At 59.6% G+C, this 17,087-nt stretch overlaps 1 protein-coding gene across 2 annotated transcripts; it reads right to left on the reverse strand.

The window, feature by feature from the left end:
- Positions 1 to 4,679: 4,679 nt before the first annotated feature.
- Positions 4,680 to 16,554, reverse strand: SCARF2 (scavenger receptor class F member 2). 2 transcript variants are annotated; one of them, XM_074321727.2, is made up of 11 exons: positions 16,220 to 16,554; positions 11,184 to 11,242; positions 11,005 to 11,106; positions 10,276 to 10,795; positions 9,949 to 10,167; positions 9,698 to 9,826; positions 9,006 to 9,109; positions 8,808 to 8,925; positions 8,530 to 8,645; positions 7,192 to 7,344; positions 4,680 to 6,410 (listed from the first exon to the last, which is right to left on the reverse strand). In XM_074321727.2, exons 1-11 carry the CDS (start codon positions 16,534 to 16,536, stop codon positions 5,515 to 5,517), a joined length of 2,733 nt encoding a protein of 910 aa, XP_074177828.1. In that variant the 5' UTR covers positions 16,537 to 16,554; the 3' UTR covers positions 4,680 to 5,514. The 2 variants fall into 2 exon arrangements, with proteins under 2 accessions (XP_074177828.1, XP_088657005.1); XM_088800879.1 differs by lacking the exon at positions 16,220 to 16,554 and adding an exon at positions 11,527 to 16,147.
- Positions 16,555 to 17,087: the final 533 nt, after the last annotated feature.

A 17,087-nucleotide genomic window follows, 5' to 3' on the forward strand; every position in this document is an offset into this window, starting at 1 on the left:
CTGTCACTACTCAACTACAGTATACATTTCCGTGACTCGCCAACCAAGGTCATTACAAACTTAACGTGGCCCTTGACCCCCCTCTAAACAACTTCTTCCCCCCTCCCTTTTTTTTGTGTTAAAATACATATTACATAAAATTTACCATCTTGACCATTTTTAAATGTACAGCATTCATGTTGTGTAGCCATCACAACCATCTACCTCCATAACTATTGTCATCTTACAAAACAGAAACTCTATACCTAGTAAACAACAGCTCCCCATTCTCCCCTCCCCACATCCCTTAACAACCACCATCCTACTTTCTATCTGTATGATTCTGACGACTTCAAGGATCTCCTATAAGTGAACTCATACAATATTTGTCTATTTATGACTGGCTTATTTCATTTAGCATAATGTCCTCAAGGTTCATTTATGTTGTAGCATGTGTCAGAATTTCCTTCCTTTTTAAGGCTGATTAATATTTCATTATATGGATATACTATATTCTGGTCAACAGACACTTGGGTTGCTTCCACATATTGTAAAACTAATCAACTTCCTAACTAATCAAGTGACCTCATCCAGCGATGACCTCACCAATGGTGATGCCAGGTGCAAACATCCCCAGCCCACGCCCCACTGTACCCCACCAGATGTCTCCTCCACCTAGACTTCCTCTCTCACTTGCCCTCCTCTTCCTCTTCGTGGACCCCAACCTCACCTGTCTTTTGAGTCTGGCTCTATGCTCTCAGACCTCGGCTCTCCTAACCCCATCCCGTACACCACTGCCCTCTTAGGAGCCATTTCAAGTGTCTGGGTGAGCCTTACCAAAGCGTCCCAACTGTTGGGTATGTCACAGCAGCGGCTCGCTTACCTGTGTATATTACAGCCTCTCCAACCAATCTTAAGGAAACCTTTGTGACAGGCACAACTCTTTCCATCGATGGGCCAAATCTCCAAATCATCTTCCCTGCATGTACAAACTTTTAATTGATTTAAGCTCAAAACAGACAAATAGACAAACAGAAAAGACCAACAGAGACAAGACCAAATGAATGGTCAGACCACAAAACCAAAAGGATCCAGTACCGTGTTTCCCCGAAAATAAGACCTAACCGGAAAATAAACCCTAGCATGATTTTTCAGGATGACATCCCTTGAACATAAGCCCTAATGAGTCTTTTGGAGCAATAATTAATATAAGACCCAGTCTTATTTTCGGGGAAACACGGTACCAGAAATCAACAAATCCTCAAAAAGAATCAAAATCAAATTCTTACTGTGTACCAGTGGACAAGAGCCCAGAGAACAGGCCCAGAGTAGGACTCTCCATGGGGCCCGGATTGCCAGTCAGGAGTGGCACAGCGGGCTCCAAGAGGCCCACTACCTGGAAGGAGTGAACAGGGACCCGAAGGCAAGGTCCAATCCATGCCAAGTGGGGGGCCCAGAACCGTGGGGGAAATGTAGCAGACACTTCGGGAAATGATTTTATTCAGGCTATGGCAAGAGTGACTGAAAAGCGTTTTTTTTGGATCAGCCATTTCTCAGAGCACAGAAGAATGGGGGAGGGGAGTTTCTCAGTCAGCGCTGCTTCTCCTGAGCATGGGGCTCAGAAAAATGTCAATATCGTCAGCCTGTCTTGATTCTTCTGCATGCTTGGTGGATTGTGTGTGTGTGTATCTACTGTGTGTGTCTTTCTCAGTGCTCTGTGTATCTGGAGGTGCTCCTGCGTGTGTGCAGGGTGCGTGCAGAATTCGTATTTGTGTTTCTACTGGAGTGTGTGTGTGTGTGTGTGTGTGTGTGTGTGTGTGTTTCAGGGTGAGGGCCTAGCGTGGCATTTAGTCAGGCCTGGTGGGATATGTATGGCTGTTGCAGGCTGGCTATCTGTCCCCATGTTTCTGTTTGCTGTGGGATGTGTGTGTTTCTTGGTGTGTCTGTGCCCATGTTTCTCTGTCAGGTGATGTGTATGTGTTTATTAGGCATGTGTCTTGATGTTTCTATGGATCTGATACAGTGTATGTATGTTGCAGGTTGTGTGTGTGTCACCGAGTTTCTGTTTGTCTGGTGGAATGTGCATATGTGTCTCAGCATGTGTCCATCTGGATGTCTCTGGTGGAAGGTATCTGTGATTGCAGAGTGAGTCCCTCTAAGTGCTTTTGTAGGTCTGGGCTGCGTGTGTTGCAGGGTCTGTATCTCTCGATACTTCTGTAACTTGGCTCTGTGTGTGTGTGTGTGTGTGTGTGTGTGTGTGTGTGTGTGTGTGTGTAGCAGGGAGTTTCTGTCTCGGTGTGCCTGTATGTGGTGGTACATAGTGTTGATTGTGGAGTGAGTCTTTTCTTCTGTTCAGCTGGACTGTATGTGTCTTGAAGTGTGAGTGTCTGTGTTCCTGTGGGCTGGCTGTACGTGTATATTTGTTGCAGTGCATATCGCTCCCGGTGTTTCTGTGGTTCTTTCAGTGCATATGTGTGGAGTTGCAGGGTGTGTTTCTGTGTGTGGGAGAGTGTGTTTGTGTTGGACAGGGAGTGTTTCTTTGGGTCTGGTTATTAGTGTAGGGTATGTGTTGCAGTAAGTGTGTCAGTGTCGATGTTTCTGTGGGTTCGGTGCCATGTTTTGTGCTGTGGGTGAATGTCTCTCTGAGGGTTTCTGTGCATCCGGCTGTGCATGTGTGTAATTCTGTCTGTGTGTTGTGTGCTGCATCCCTATTTGGAACCCGGCCGGGCTCAGGCCTGCTCCAGTCCCACATTCCTCCCGCTCCTTTGTGCTCTGTGCTACAAAAAATATTTGCGTTTTCCACGACTCATAATTTTTCCTCCTCAATCGCTACCAGATGTGGGTCCTGTGGTCCCTGTCCCCATGGCAACGGAGGTTCCAGCAGCCGCGGTTCCCTTTTGTGGCGCCTGCCCTGGGAGCTGGCATGCTGCAGGCCCGAGGGGGTGGGGAGAGAGTGTCTGTCGGGCAGGGGAGTTTCAAGGGGTCCCAGCAGTTCTCCCCCAGGTGGCCACCTGGATCATCCTGGGGGGCTTCTCCGCCTGGGTCCTGCCTTGCCTCCAGGCCACAGTATCTGGCCCACAGGGCAACAAGGAGCAGGAACTGGCTGCTGAAAGTACAAGAGGTGCCCCTCCTCTGTGAGGCACCCACACAGAGGGTTCCTAAAGGTTGGGGTTTGGGATGCCTGGAGAGCTCACGAAGCAGGGGGAAGAAGGTCCCCACAAAAGGTCTGGTCGATGTGACCATCCTGGTCTCCCCAGTATGCTGGTCAAAGCTTGGGGGAGATGGTGAGATAGAGCTAGCTAGGGGTGAGGGGTCAGGAGCAGCAGTGTAACGAGTGGTGATGCTGGGGCGGGGGTATAACAACAGTGTGTCCGGAGCCACCACACTGCCAACCTTCACCCCCCTCAGTCACTGCCTTGCCCTCCCTGGGCCCAGCTGGGCATCTGTCCCTCTTGGCTGACTTTGAGCCTATGTTCTCAACCCCAGCAGCCAGCATGGCCTGGTGCCCAAATGGATCAGAAGCCGGCCCGCCACAGGGCCACGACTGGGAGGGTGCCCAGCTGGCCTGAGGGAAGCAGCGCGCCCTTAAGATATGGAGTCTGCATTCCTCCTGCTGCCTGACCAGGCCAGATGTAGGAACTGTGTCCATGCAAGCCCCACCAAATGTCCCACTAGAGGCATGAGGCCATCTCCACTAAGGTGGCTGAGTTCCTGTATAGGTAACTGAAGTTGACTTCAATGTTGTATCCAGCCAGAGAGTGGGAGAGTTGCCAGGTGAGATCCCTAAGCTGACAGCATTGGTCAGACTCATGCAGTGCTGTGGGCAGCAGGGCAGGGGTGGGGAGATGTCTGGGGAATCCTGGCAGAATCTCCTGATTGAAATTGCTGGGCATCAAAAGATGGGGAAGATGCGCACTAGGCAGAGGCAGGGCAACAGGAGACCAGATAGATGGAGGACAAAGGGGCCACAGAAAGGTAAGGCTCTGCAGCTCAGGAAGGTCAGTTGGGAGACCTGTCCAAGGTCCAGAAGCAGTGAAGACATTGGGGGACAAATGGTCAAATAGGTCAGGCTAGAGTGGGGGGCTGGCCAAAACTGGGCAGCAGGGGACTGCCTATGAGGCCAACCAGGGCTCTGGGCCAGGCCCGCACCCCTCCCTCTCTCTCCACCTCCCGCAGATGGAGGGTGTGGGGGGTGTTGAGAGTTTCCGGCTGAGGACAAGGAGCCCATTGAGGCGGACAGCAGGGCTCTGTGCAGTCTTGTTTGTGCCAGATGAGGCCCGGCTGGAGACTGTGCCATGGCCCACTGCCCCCTGGCCTCAGCCACGTGACCAAGCCACACCAAACAGTTCAGAACCCCCAAGTGTAACAGCAGAGGCCAGTAGGGAAAGCACAGGTCAGATGCAGCCCCATTCACTCGTTCCTTACAGCCAAGGGACTCCATCCTATTTGTTCTGACCCATTCTTCGTCCCAGGCCACCAGTCCAGGAAAAGGTGAGCAAAGGTGGGTGGGCAATAAAATCAATAAACGAATAATAGGTAAATGGACACCACCCTCTTCCAACGTGGTCCCAGAAGACCCTCACCTATACTCCCCTTAAATTGAGGAGTTCTGGGGGTATGAGTGCCAGCTGGAAGAGGTCACATGCAATTTGGGGGGACATCCTTGTCTGAGGCCCAGCAGATAGGAAACAGTCAGAGCACAGGGGGGGAAAGGCACTTTATTAAGAAAGCTTTGGCCAAGCCCCTGCCAGAGGAGCCCATCCTGGGGCACCCGGATGGGGTAGAAGCAGCCCTGCCGGGGGCCTATAAATATGTCTCTTCAGGCTACTGGAGTGCCCCTCGGATTCCCACCAGTGTGTGGGGTGGTGGGAGGCCATCAAAACCAGCTGACAGCTGAGGGGCTAGGGTCTGGGGAAGTTGGGGCAGGGGGCACAAGGAAGGGGAAGGTGGGAAAAGCCGAGCCCAGGGTGCAGAGCCCCCTGAGGAGCAGAGACCAGCCCTCCTCCCCAGGCTCAGGTCAACCAGATGCCCTGGGTCACGGCCAGTGGAAGTAGCCTGGGACTGTGGTCAAGAAAAGGAGACTCCAGCCAGAGGCACCAGGCCCTGGCCAATAAGAGGCAGCGAGAGCAGAAGTGCTTCTGGCCTCAGCCAGTGAGAAGGCAGCCCCAGACAAATGCACACTTGGCTAGTAGGAGGTGGTCTCTAGGTAGAATCCGCCAGTCCTGGTATTTGAGACCCAGGCTGGCGGGAACCCTCCATAACTGGGTCTATAGGAAGGGAGTCGCCAGCTAAGAGCCTGTCAGGCTTCGACCAATGGAATAGGGACTTCCCGCCGAAGCGGGAGCTCCAATCAGAGAGCTGCGGTCTAGGCCTGAGCCAATAAGACGCAGCCTCCCTCCCTGCCGCTCGGGCCTCGGCCTGCGCAAGGCTACGGCGCGCAGGCAGCCGCGGGAGGCGCCCACCAGGCGCGCAACGCAGGGGGCAAGCAGCGCTGCGAAGCCAAGGGAAGCTGCGGGCGCGGCCGGCCGCCGCCTGCTACAGAGTGGGTGCACCTGCCTTGCCCAACTCTACCCCGGCTTCCCGGCTTTTCTTGCGCGGTGGCTTCTGGATGGGGGTCTTCTTCCGGGGGGTGTCTGGTACGGGCGCGCTGGCCGCCACCTTCTCGGACCCTGGGGCCTCGGGCGCTGGGGGCGCGCGGGCCGGTGAGGCGGGCAGAACCGAGCGCTTGGCCTTCTGCGGAGGCGCTGGCTTCTCCCTGGGGCCCTGTGCGCCTGGGGGCCCCTCGGCGCGGCCCAGGCTGCGAGTCTTGTCGCGTAGCTCCGCGGCAAGCATGGAGGCGGCCTCTGGCGCGCTGCGCGGGGGACCGCCAGCGTCCGTGGGCTCCGAGAGGCCAGGGCCGCGCCCCCGCGCCCGAGCCCGAGGCGGTGAGGGCGCCGCTAGGGCTGTCCCCTCTTCAGCCAGCCCCGGGGACCGTGGAGTCGGGTCACGGGCCCGGGGGCTGCCAGGCTCGTCCGGTCGCGCAGACGTGTCGCTGGGCGTCCGTTTCCTCTTGCTGGGACTGGGTGCCGCTTCGGGGCCCGGGGGTGCCGGGGAGGGTGCACGGGCAGCGGCGGCGGCGCCGTGCTTGCCGTGAATCCAGGACACCTTGGGCTTGGTGGCGGGGTCGGGTGGCGGCGGTTTCCTGCGCTCGGGAGATGGCGAAAGCGACAGGCCCCCAGCCTCTCCCCGGGCCCGGGCCGGCCGGGCCTCGCGCCGGGCCACGCGTGCGTACAGTGCCCCGCCAGGCCCCTCCACGCTGGACGCTGACCGCTCGCTATCAGAGGACGCGGGGAGGGGCGTTGCCTCCTCCGAGGACACCAGCGCAGGAGATGGCGCCTGTGCCTCAGCAGGGGCGATGGGGACCTCCGTGTCCCGGCTCTCGGTTGCTGCCTCTGACGAAAGAAAAATGGGCCGTCCAGCTTCCAAGCACAAACCCTCACCTTCCCGCCTCCTCCTTTCCTCTCTCCACCCTGGCTCGTGCTCAGGCGTGCTGGCCATGCCTGGCGCATTCAATAACCACAAACCTATTTCTTAGCCCCAGAGCATGTGGCTGATTTCGGGGGGGTGGGGGAGTAGGGTGGGAGGGGGCTGAGAGACACATTCCCAGCTGAAGCCCCAACCTCAGCCTGGCCTGGAAGACCTCCCCCACCACATCCCCAGCCTAGGGGACCACCATCATCAAATGTGACCCTTGAACACCTGTAAGGTGACTGATTAATTATCCTTCTTTAAGATATAAGGCTTCTAAGGTTAGTCACCTGCCCAAGGTGACCCAGGGGATGGTCAGGGGAGGAAAGAGGCCAGAATCCCACCCAGTCAGGGTCCTTCTTGCTGTATATGGAGCAAAGCTTCAGGCAAAGGCACCCATATCTTGTGGACCTCTCCTCCTGTTTCCTCTGCCACCTCCTACCCAGGCCCAGACATTCTTTCTGCCTGGTCTCACCCAGAAGTGAAGCCAGGCTGCGGTTAGACAAAGGAGAGTCCCCCCATCTCCCCAGATCCCACTTCAGTTTGATGCTAAGCAGTACAGAACCCGGCTCTGCAGCCTCAGTGTGTCCAACCCCCAGGTAACAGCATCACCTTGCCCTTCCTCTCCATGGTCCCCCAGAGCACAAAAGGCTTTTAAGCTAGAACATTTCACTGGTCTGGAGTGAGGCCCAGAGTGGTACTCACCCTCGTGGGGTACACAGTACACGGGGCCTTCATCGGTGGTGTCGAAGGAGGAGAAGGAGGCCCGGGAGGACCATGATGGTGAGGGCTGCTCTAGCCCTGAGGGTGGTTCCAGGAAGCTACAGTTGAGTGTGTTATCCAGGTCGTGATGGGCCACTGGGGAAGGAGGGAGGCATGGCTGCCAGGGACCCCACCTGCCCCAGCCTGTCCCTGCCACAAATGATGGAGCACCCGCCCTACCCTAAGTCTGTGGGTAGGACAGACAATTCAACAGGCAGAATGATGCTAGGCCAGGACCGGAGAATGGGTAGCAGTGAACCCAGAAAAGAATATACTCAAAGGTCTAAGGCTAGTGTGTGCCACCAGCGAGTTGAAAAAGGTTGAATTTAAATGTTGGGAAAAGAGACAAAGCCGAATAGAACACCTGGCTGGGACAGGCCACCAGTCTCTAGGCCATGCTTCAGACTCTGCCTTGTGGGACCCAGGGAGCCTTGGAGCATTTTTGAGCCCAAATATTCAGTGGTGAGACTGCCTTTGGCTCAGCCCATCTCGACAGGCTGTATCCCAAGGCTTGGACTCCACAAATGCAGACCCTACAATGGGGGAATCCCAGAGGCTGGCTGGCCTGTCTGCCATTTCAGAGATGGGATGTGGACACAGATACACCTGTGTCCAGAGATCCCACTCTGCTGGGTGGGCCAAGGGGTTTCTCAACTGTTTCCATTTTTACTTACCAGAAAACTTGGTCTCCCCCTTCCTCTCATCTTTAGAAACAAGTGGGTGAGAGAAAGTCCACCCATAGTGTGTGTCAGTGCAGAGGGAGGGAAGCAGCACTTTACACCTCCCTCCCACACAGGGTCCTGAGGTAAAGTGGGGGGGGCCCAGGGACCACCCTGTACACTTTCCAAGAAGGACCCAGGGCACTGCAGGGTGTACAGGTAGGGGGTGGGTCTTTTTCTTGTGCCATCAATTCCCTGGCACAGGTGTCCCACAGTTCACCTGCAGCTCCAAGTGAATGCACCAGGCCTTAGAGGGTACTTACAGACTGCAGGGGGCCTGCTCAACCCAGAGGTCCACACATCCTCACCGCACCCCATATGCAATCACACAGGGACACGGCCCAAGGCCTCCCAGATACGCCTGCACATTAGGCCTCCTACTTTCCTCCCTGGGCTCGCGCATGTCATCATTCCCTCTTTCCTTCCCTCTGGTCGCACCCCCCATGCCCACCCACAACACTCAAGGCCCTGTGTTTCCCACACGGACCCCTTCACACCCTTTTCCCAGCAGCCTCCTGCGTCGGAAGATATTCCCCCAGAGGCCTCGTGCCGGCATTCTTACCTACGACTTTGGGGAGCTTCTGCCTGCGGAGCGGGATCCGGGGCAGCTTCATGCTGATTCGGCTGAAGCGCCCGCACAGTCGTTGCGGCGCCTTTTTCCGCCCAAGAGAGAGCTCCCTGCGGGGGCGGGGCCTGAGGTAAGGGGCGGGGCCTGGAGAGGGAGGTTCGATCTCGGCGGGAGCCGAAACACGGAGAGGGAGGGGCCTGAGCTAAAGAGAGGGCAGGGCCACGCCCCAGGGGCGTGAACCCTGGATAGAACCGGACTCCGTCGGGTCTCACCCGCGCGCGGTGTCCTTGCCGCGGCAGGCGCAGCAGCAGCCGAGCAGCGAGAGCAGCAGACCGAGGAGCAGGGCGAGCAGTGCGCCTGCGCCCATCACGCCCTTGCGCTGGTTGGTCTCTGTGGAGGGCATAAGGTCAGGACCGGTTACCCCACTGGCACACCGACTTACCCCACAACGGGATTCCCCCCCCACTCACCCAGACGGCAAGCACCGGTGACCGGATCGCAAGAGTCCTCATGGCAGCTGCAGGCCTGTGCGCAGTCCACGCCGTGGAGCCCCGGCGGGCACGTCAGATTACAGCTGCGGTGGGGCACAGGGTCAGGGAGGACGACAGCGGCCCTCCTTGATGCCTCCGGCCCTCGCCTCTGCGGACAGCCAGCCCCAGTCCCGGTGCTTCATTCTCTAGGAACTGATGCCCACCCTCATCTCCGGGCACACAATGGGCGATCAGTGTTTGGGATATGAATGTGTGCAGACCAGAGGGAAAGGTCTGGGGGATGGGCCGTGGTCACCAGGCCGCAGTGCCCATTTCTGGGGCTGACTCGTGTGGGTGGGAAGAGGGGCTGCCAGACCAGACCCTTGGCTGTAAGTGGAAGTCCCTGCTTGCTCTATATATTAGCTCGGGGTCCCTTCAGCCCTACAGTCCTTAGAACCCCACTGACCACAGGCTGAACTAGTCTCCGGATCCCACTCAGAGAGCCGGCTCCACACTAAGGCAGGAAACTGCCCCCAAGAGCCTTTGTCACTCCCTAGCTAAGGTAAGGGGGTCAAAGCTGAAGGACCAAGCCTGGGTCCCAACTTATTGGCCAACACAGCAGCACCTGGGGTCTGGCTGGAGCCCTGTGTCGGGTACATATCCCCAACCCCATTAGGTCCCCGGGCACTCACTGGGGTCCGTGGACGCCAGGTCTGCACAAGCAACGCCCCGACTGGAAGTCGCAGTGGCCGCTGCCGCAGTCGGCGCACACGAATGCGCAGTCCTCGCCGTAAGTGCCATTGCTGCACTTGGTCTCGCACCTCGGAACGCGAGAATGGGGCGTCAGCGGAAATGGAGGCAAAAGAACCCAAAGCCCATAGTGCCCTCCGTGGAGGGCATGGAGGAGGAGGGGCTGAGGCCTATTCCGGCACGGGCTGCTCACCGGTCGCCGATCCAGCCCGCGTTGCAGCGTGTGCACTTGCCAGTGACGTGATTGCAGGCGTGCCCATCGCGACACGGCGGGCAGCGGTGGCCGCAGCCCTCGCCGTAGAAACCAGTGGCGCACGGCTGGTCACACTTCGTGCCGTTCCAGCCGGGCTCACAGGTCAGGCAGCGGCCTTCCGCCACGGTGCATGGCTGCTGGCCCTTGCACTGGCCGCATCTGGGGAAGAGGCTGGAGGCTAGGCGGGGCCCGGCGCCGCCCTACCTCTGCCCCCTTCGGCGTCCCACCCTACCCCTCCCTTCTCCCGAGCCGGGTGACCACGCTTACCGGCGACGGCAGCCCAGGCCGTAGAAACCCGCAGGGCACGGCTCCCGGCAGTACTTGCCACGGTAGCCCGGCTCGCAGGCGCACGTGCCGTCCACAGGGTGGCAGCGGCCGTGGAAGCACTGGCAGTAGCGCTCGCAGCGCGCGCCGAACGTGCGCTCACGGCACTGGCAGCGGCCGCTCTGTTGCTCGCATGGCGAGGTGTTGCAGGCGCACTGATTGTTGCAGCTGCGGCCCCACCAGCCTGCGTGGCACAGGCACGCGCCTGTCTGTGGATCGCAGCGCGACGTGGCGCTGCAGTAGCACGCGCTGGCGCACTGCGCGCCCCACCAGCCAGGCTCGCAGCGACACGCGCCGCTCCGCGGGTGGCACGAGCCGTGCTGGCACTGGCACGCATGCTCACAGCGTGCTCCCCAGCGCCGCGCGTGACACGTACACTGGCCTGTCACGTCCTCGCACTGCCCGTGCGGGTGGCAGACACACAATTCCTTGCAGTCGGGGCCCCAGAACTGGCGCGGGCACTCTGCAGGGGCGAGCGGAGAGGGAGGAGCCCGGATCCATACTGAACCTGCCTCTGAGGACCCGCCCCCATGCTGGATCCAGTCCCCGGAGCAGACGCCGCCCCACTCTGGCCCCGCCTCCTCACTCACATGCTCCGCCTCCCCGCTCAGGCCCCCCAGCCTCTGTAGGATCCCGTCCCACTACCCAGCGCCCACTGGGATCTGCGCTCACTGGTGTCGCAGGTGGCACCGAAGTAGCCATGGCGGCAGCGGCACTCCCCCGGCCGCACGCACACCTCGTTCTCCGAGCACGTGGAGTTGCCTTCGCACACCGCTGCAGATGAAAGGGGCCCGAGTTGCCGTGCGTCCAACCCCCAACCACTGCCCAGATCCCCAGGATGGCCCACTCACCGATCCCACACTCGTCCCCCTGCTGCCTCCAGCCGGTGCAGCACATGGGCTCCTGGGAGCTGCAGGCAGAAAGAGGGCGCCTGAGCCCCAATCCCATCCTCGGCTGGGGCTCCCCAGTAACCTTCACTCTGCCCTGGGGAGGTGGTTATTAAGGCCCTGCGATGTGCCAGGTACTGTTGTAGGTTTTAGGCTTGGGCGAGTCCCAGCGAATAAGAAAGACACAAATTCCAGTCCCCAGGGATCTGATACTGGGAGGTAGCAGAGGGCAGACCACCAACAGACCTAACCTTCAAGAACCTCCCAGTCCCCTCTCTAAGAGGTCTCCCCACTCTCCACATCCCACCTTATTCTTCTGTGCCCTCCTCCCTCTTCCAGTAGGCTGCATTCCAGGAGGGGCAGCAGTGAGGTGGTGACTGGGGAGAGATCCCTGGGCCTCCTGGACCTGCTCAAGCATGGCACCCCTGGAGTGGGGGCCGAGCCTGATGGGCGTCAAGGATCCAGATGTGACAGGACCTGGACAGCACCTGGACTGGCTAGGTCAGACAGACACACCTGGATGCAGAGTTGGGGCTAAATTCCAAGGCAGATGTGCAGTCTCTGGGTGAGGTGGGTGTGGACACAGTGAGGTGTCCAATCAGTGGAGGGGCACACCTGGGGAGGCCTCCATGAGCATGAGGAAGGTAAAACTGAGGGCCCCAGAGCGCCAGAGCAAGACTTGGGGTGGAGGAAGGCGATATTAGAGCATCTACTTATACGTTTTAAAAATCTTGTTTAATTTTATTTGGCTTTACAAGGTACACGATGTTACCTCAGTAGGAGGTAAATAATTTGTAATTGTCACATTTCAAGGTAGTACAGCCTCCAACACCCTGGGCTGATGGGGTATGTGGGCACAGAGGTCTGGAGGCCCTGCTGGAGTGAAGGAGAGCAGCGTTGTGATGGGGTGTGCCCACATTTGGGGGGCAAAGGAGGCTGAGAAGGAACAGACACTCAGGCTGCAGGTTCCTAGGGTCTCATCAGACTTAGAAGAACTTTGTCCAAATCCTAAAGGCACATAGCAACCATTCACGCTTTAGAGAAAAGGTGTGTGCTTCTTCAGAAGGATCTGAATCTAGAACTGGGTTGTGGTGGTGGAAGGAGGTTGGGGGGGGGGGGCCCGAGGACCCTGGGAGAGTGGGCCAAGCTGGGAAGGGCAAGGCTGCAGCCGCCCCATATCACGGCCCTCAGAAGACATGTCCAACCATTCCCCAGCTTGAGGACATCAGCATACCCTGCATGGGGCCCAGGGCCCCATCCCACTGAAAGAGCTTGATTCTCCCGTAGGCCTAAGATGTGGCACCTGGGGAGCAGTACCCATAAAATCTAAACTGGAGGGAAGGGGTCCAGCTTATTTTCCACAAATAGAACTGGAGGCCTGACACAGGAACACAAAGCGGGGCTGACTTCTCCTGACCTACTGTCTGTACCCCCCAATGTCTGTACCTTCCCAGCCCTGCCCCAGGGTCCCCTGTGCCCATTTGCCAGTAGACCCAGGTCTGCAGGCCCATTACCCTCCTGCCTTTTCTGCTAGTTCTGAACCCAGATCTCTGGGATGAGAGCCTCTGCAGTGTCCTCCTGCAGACAGCTTCGCCAGGTGGCCTGCTGGGGTGACCCTGGACGCACGAAGCACCTTCTGCACTGGCCACATGGCTCTGTGGATAGGAGCTTGGTTTTAGGGCCCCGCTAAGCTGGTTTTGATGCCTGCGTCTGCCACTTGTTGCGTGACATGGGAATGGAACTTAACCTCTCTGAGTTTCAGGGTCTTTATCTGTAGAATAGGCCCCATGGGTTTGGCAGGAGGCTTGAGAAAGCCAAGATGTGTCAAGCGTTTGGCACAAACTAAGAGCTCAGTCAAGGCTGCGGTCCCCTCTCCAGCCCACGCTGAACAGGCCCCAGGAAGCCCCTGAGTTCACCTGGTCCCACCCAGAACAACCAGTCCCCAAGCACCAACCCAGTAGGATGGAGCCCATGTGGGTTCACCAAGAACAGGAAGACAAGCCTGTGGGACAGCTGTCTTTCCTTCTGGGAAGGGCTGGCACATAAGGCTGGGCTGGGGTGGCAAGCCCATTCTCCCAAGATCTTAAGAAAGTAAGATGAGGAGAAGAGATGGCCTTGTGCAGGGGGCAGTTCCCACACTCCAGCTATAAGTTGGCGAGACCCTAGGGGTCCTGGCTGGGCCCAGGCCCCTTGGCAAGCAGGCCATGCTGCAGCCTGCTCTCTCCATGTAGCACTGTTATTCCAAACTAAGCTGCCGTGATTTAAACCTAAACCGTGATCTTAAACCTGCCCATGACGCTGCAGCCAAGCCCGAGAGCACTGCTTCTCACTGTGCCAATGTCTGTCTCCATTCTCTCCCCAATCCAGCCAGGAGGTTCCTCTGCCTGCCACGTCACCTGAGGCCCCACACCTGCCCAGCTCCCCTCTGCCCCCTGGACACGCCTGCTCTGGGTTCTTCCACACTTCTTTGCCCTCCCCTCCCCACCTCTCCTCTGTCCACAATAGCTCCCTCAAGTTCACTGGGTGCCCTCAAGACACTGACAATGCCTAGGAGCCCTCCAGGCGTCCCTCCTCCTAATACTGGACTCCTCTGATCTACTGTGAGCACTGGCTCCTCAGAGGCCACCTCCGTCACCACCCTTCTCCCATCCCTAGGCTCTCTGCATCTCAGGGAAGCCTTGTCCTTTCAGGCTGAGAGGCTGAATCCCCAGGGGCGTCCCTGACTCCACTCACAGCACACACACACGATCCATGACTACCTCCCAGAATGAATCTAAGATGGGACAGGCCACTTCTCTCTCTGCCCTGCCCCAGCCCTGTGAGAGCCACCCCGGCTCTCCCTGGTTTCTCTAACTGACTCCCCAACTGGCCTCACCTTCCACCCTCCTGCCCCCAGTTCCCCTGCCACCTGGCAGCCAATCCTGTTGAGATCCTGCCTCTCCTTTGTGCAAAGCTCCCAAGGATTCCCAGGGCCCTCAGACAAAAAGCCCAAGTCCTCAGAGCATTGGGCAGACACACCCCTGTGGTCGTCCCACCCCCACTCCGGCCTCCACACCAACCCCCTCCAAGCACTCATGGTCTTTCCTGCGCTTCCAGCAGACCCTCTGTTCTCAGGGCTCCAGACACCACAGGGCTCTGCCTCCTCTCCTGCGGACCTCTGCCCACTCATCACCTCTCAGTCCGCCTCCCAGATCACCTTAAAGGAAACAGCACTCTCCAATTGAACACTTCCTCCCAGCACTTGCTAGATGTCAGAGGACTTGCTGTAAGTCTCCTCCACCTCAGGAACTGGGTGTTTGTCATCTCTGCTGTATCCCTGTACCAACCTAAAGTCCTGGGATTTTACTGGCCGAGTGTTTGCTCCCCTGCCCTGGTCCTCCTGCCTCTGGGGAAAGGGAACTTCTGGTGAGAGCTGTGGGAGGGTGATGAAAGAGATGGCCCAGACCTGGTGAGTGGCTGTCCTTCCCATTAACTAGCTCCACACACGATGGCGGTCATCCCACCTCCACTCCAACTCCAACAAACCATCTGACAGAGGCAGAGACCGGCCCAGAGAGGTTAAGTGATTTGTCCAAGGTCACACAGGTGGGGAGAGGTAACACCAGGATCTGAAACCCAAACCCCGGCTGTTGGCTACTGGAAAAGGCCATCTGATGGGGAGGTCTCTGGGCAACGAGGAATGGGAGCAAAGGGCTCAGGCTCCCGACAGCTCGAGCCTGCCACCGGATCCCCCAGCACGGACCCCAACGGAAAGGACGGCTTAGGCAGATAGAGAGGGCTGGCGTCCATCGCGCCCTCCCCCTCTCCAGGCACGGCCCCGCCCGCCGCCGCCGCCGCCGCTGCATTCCTGGGGCCGGGGAGGCCCGGGAGGCCCGGGAGGCGGCAGCGGCGTCGATGCGATGCAGATGGCGGGCCAGGCCGGCCTCCGCCCCGGAGGCGGGGCTCGAAGCGGGGAGGGGTCTGCGCGCCTCGGGATCAGAGCTCGGAAACCCCGCGCGGCCGCCTCACAGCCTTGTCTGCCGCGACAGCCGAGCCCCCAGACGCGGCCTCCCAGGGAGGGCGCTGTGGCCCAGAGCGCCCCGACGGGACCCAGCCTGGAGCCCCGCGGCCGCCTCCCCAGCTTCCCGCCCGTATGGCGCCTCCCAACACGTGCCAAGACACCCCCACATATCGGTTCCTTAGCCCTCGCGTGGAGATATCCTAGACTTCGCGGTGGCCTCTGACCGGCCGATCAGGTCCTCCGACCCCTATGCCCAATCCTAGCGTTCTGTCCTCTGATCTCCGCAACTCCGCGCAAAGCCCTGGGCCCGCCGCCCTCCAGCAGGGCTTGTCCCCTGCCTATTACACACTTGCTTCCCCAGCCGCTTCCTCGAGGCGCCCCAGGATCCCACCCAGGAGTTCCACGTCCTCCCGACCCTGGTGCACGTCATTGTCCTCTCAATTCCCGCTTCTGATCCACTCTGAGCGCAGGCTCCTGGGTGCCCACCTCTATCACCACCCTTCTCCCACCGCACTCACTCTTTCTAAGACACAAATCTGTCCTTCCTCAAGACCTTCCCTGCTCCCAACTCTCTGGAGCGGAGCTCCATCTCCCCTCACCCTCTTGGCTGGACTCACACGTGTGCCCCGGGCCTTTGCACATGCCATTCTATCTGCTTGGAATTCCTCTGCCGGACTTCTCCCTACGGCCTTCTCAAACTGCCCAAGGTCCCTTTATCTAGGTCTGAAATCTCGTACACCGAGTGTCACCCCCTCTCGGCGTCCACTGCACTCTGTTTTCCCCTCAGCTGACTCCTGGTCCAGAGTATACCATCTGATGCTCCGTCGTGGCCGGCGACCAGCCTCGGCCTGGAGCGCAGCAGGCGTCATGGGGGGGTGGCTGAAGGGGCCGGTACCTTTGGCGTAGGAAGGTCCCGGGTGCTCCCCCCTCGGAACGCCAGGCTCCCCCTCCCTCCGAGAGTCCCCCTCGACCCCCTCCCCCAGCCAGGCCGGGCTCCTACCCGGGCGCACGGCATACGTTGCGGCCGCGCGGGTTCAGCTCCTGGGGCGCCGCGGGGCCGGGCAGCAGCCAGAGCAGCAGCAGCAGCAGCAGTGGCGGCAGCGGCGGCGGCAGCGACGGCAGCGGCGGCAGCGGCGGCTCCCCGGCTACCCGGCGCCGCGCCGGCCCGGCCCCCCGGGGCCCTGCGCCCTCCATGCGGCGCGGGGCAGGCGCGGGGAGGGCGCGGGTGCGGCCGCAGCAAGAGCGGCCGGAAGCGGAGTGCGCGGCCGGGCGGGGGGGCTGCAGGAGGGGCGCCGGGCCGGGCAGGAAATTCCACATCGGCTCCCTGATCCCGGGCCAGCCGCGGCCGGCCAGGCGGCAGCGCCCGCCCCACGCGCCAGACCCCACCCTCCGGCCGCGCCACCGCCCCTCCGCGCGGCCCCCGCCCCCACGCGGCCGTTCTCAAACTTGAGGGCTAACTTGGAAGGTGCCGGCTGAGCGGTGGTGGAGAGAAGGGGACCGCAGGGGCCTGCCCATGGAATCCCGCGTTCCCAGGCCTTTCGCTTTCCTCCCCAGCCAGCCACCTTCTGGACACAGAGCTCACAGAGAGGCCAGGCCGAGGGCGGGAAGGGAGTGGGGGATAAGGGCGCGACGCACCAAAGACCCCCTCGCCACCAACGCCTCAGAACCGGCCAGAGTAGGGCGGCCCGCAGACGACCCAGATCAAGGCCACAAGCCTGCCTCTGCTCCTCCCCCCGCACCCACTCCTTGAAACCCTTTGGTACCGGTTGGGCGGTCAGCTCCTCCCGCGCACTTTATGCAATCAAAGCCTGCGGGGACGGTCCCCCAACAGGATGCTTGACGCCTGTGGGTAGACTTGGTCTGGACCA

The sequence above is a fragment of the Rhinolophus sinicus genome, chromosome 9, assembly GCF_057876585.1.
Source record: "Rhinolophus sinicus isolate RSI-liver-muscle chromosome 9, RSI-T2T, whole genome shotgun sequence".
NCBI classification, from domain to species: Eukaryota; Metazoa; Chordata; class Mammalia; order Chiroptera; family Rhinolophidae; genus Rhinolophus; species Rhinolophus sinicus.

Coding starts and splice junctions, on each gene's coding strand:
- SCARF2 (XM_074321727.2), bottom strand. CDS start 16,536: ATGTGGAATTTCCTGCCCGGCCCGGCGCCCCTCCTGCAGCCCCCCCGC. Junction 10,796..11,004: donor CGGTGCCACCTGCGACACCA/GTGAGCGCAGAT, acceptor TCGCCCCTGCAG/AGTGCCCGCGCCAGTTCTGG. Junction 9,827..9,948: donor GCGGGCTGGATCGGCGACCG/GTGAGCAGCCCG, acceptor TCGCGTTCCGAG/GTGCGAGACCAAGTGCAGCA.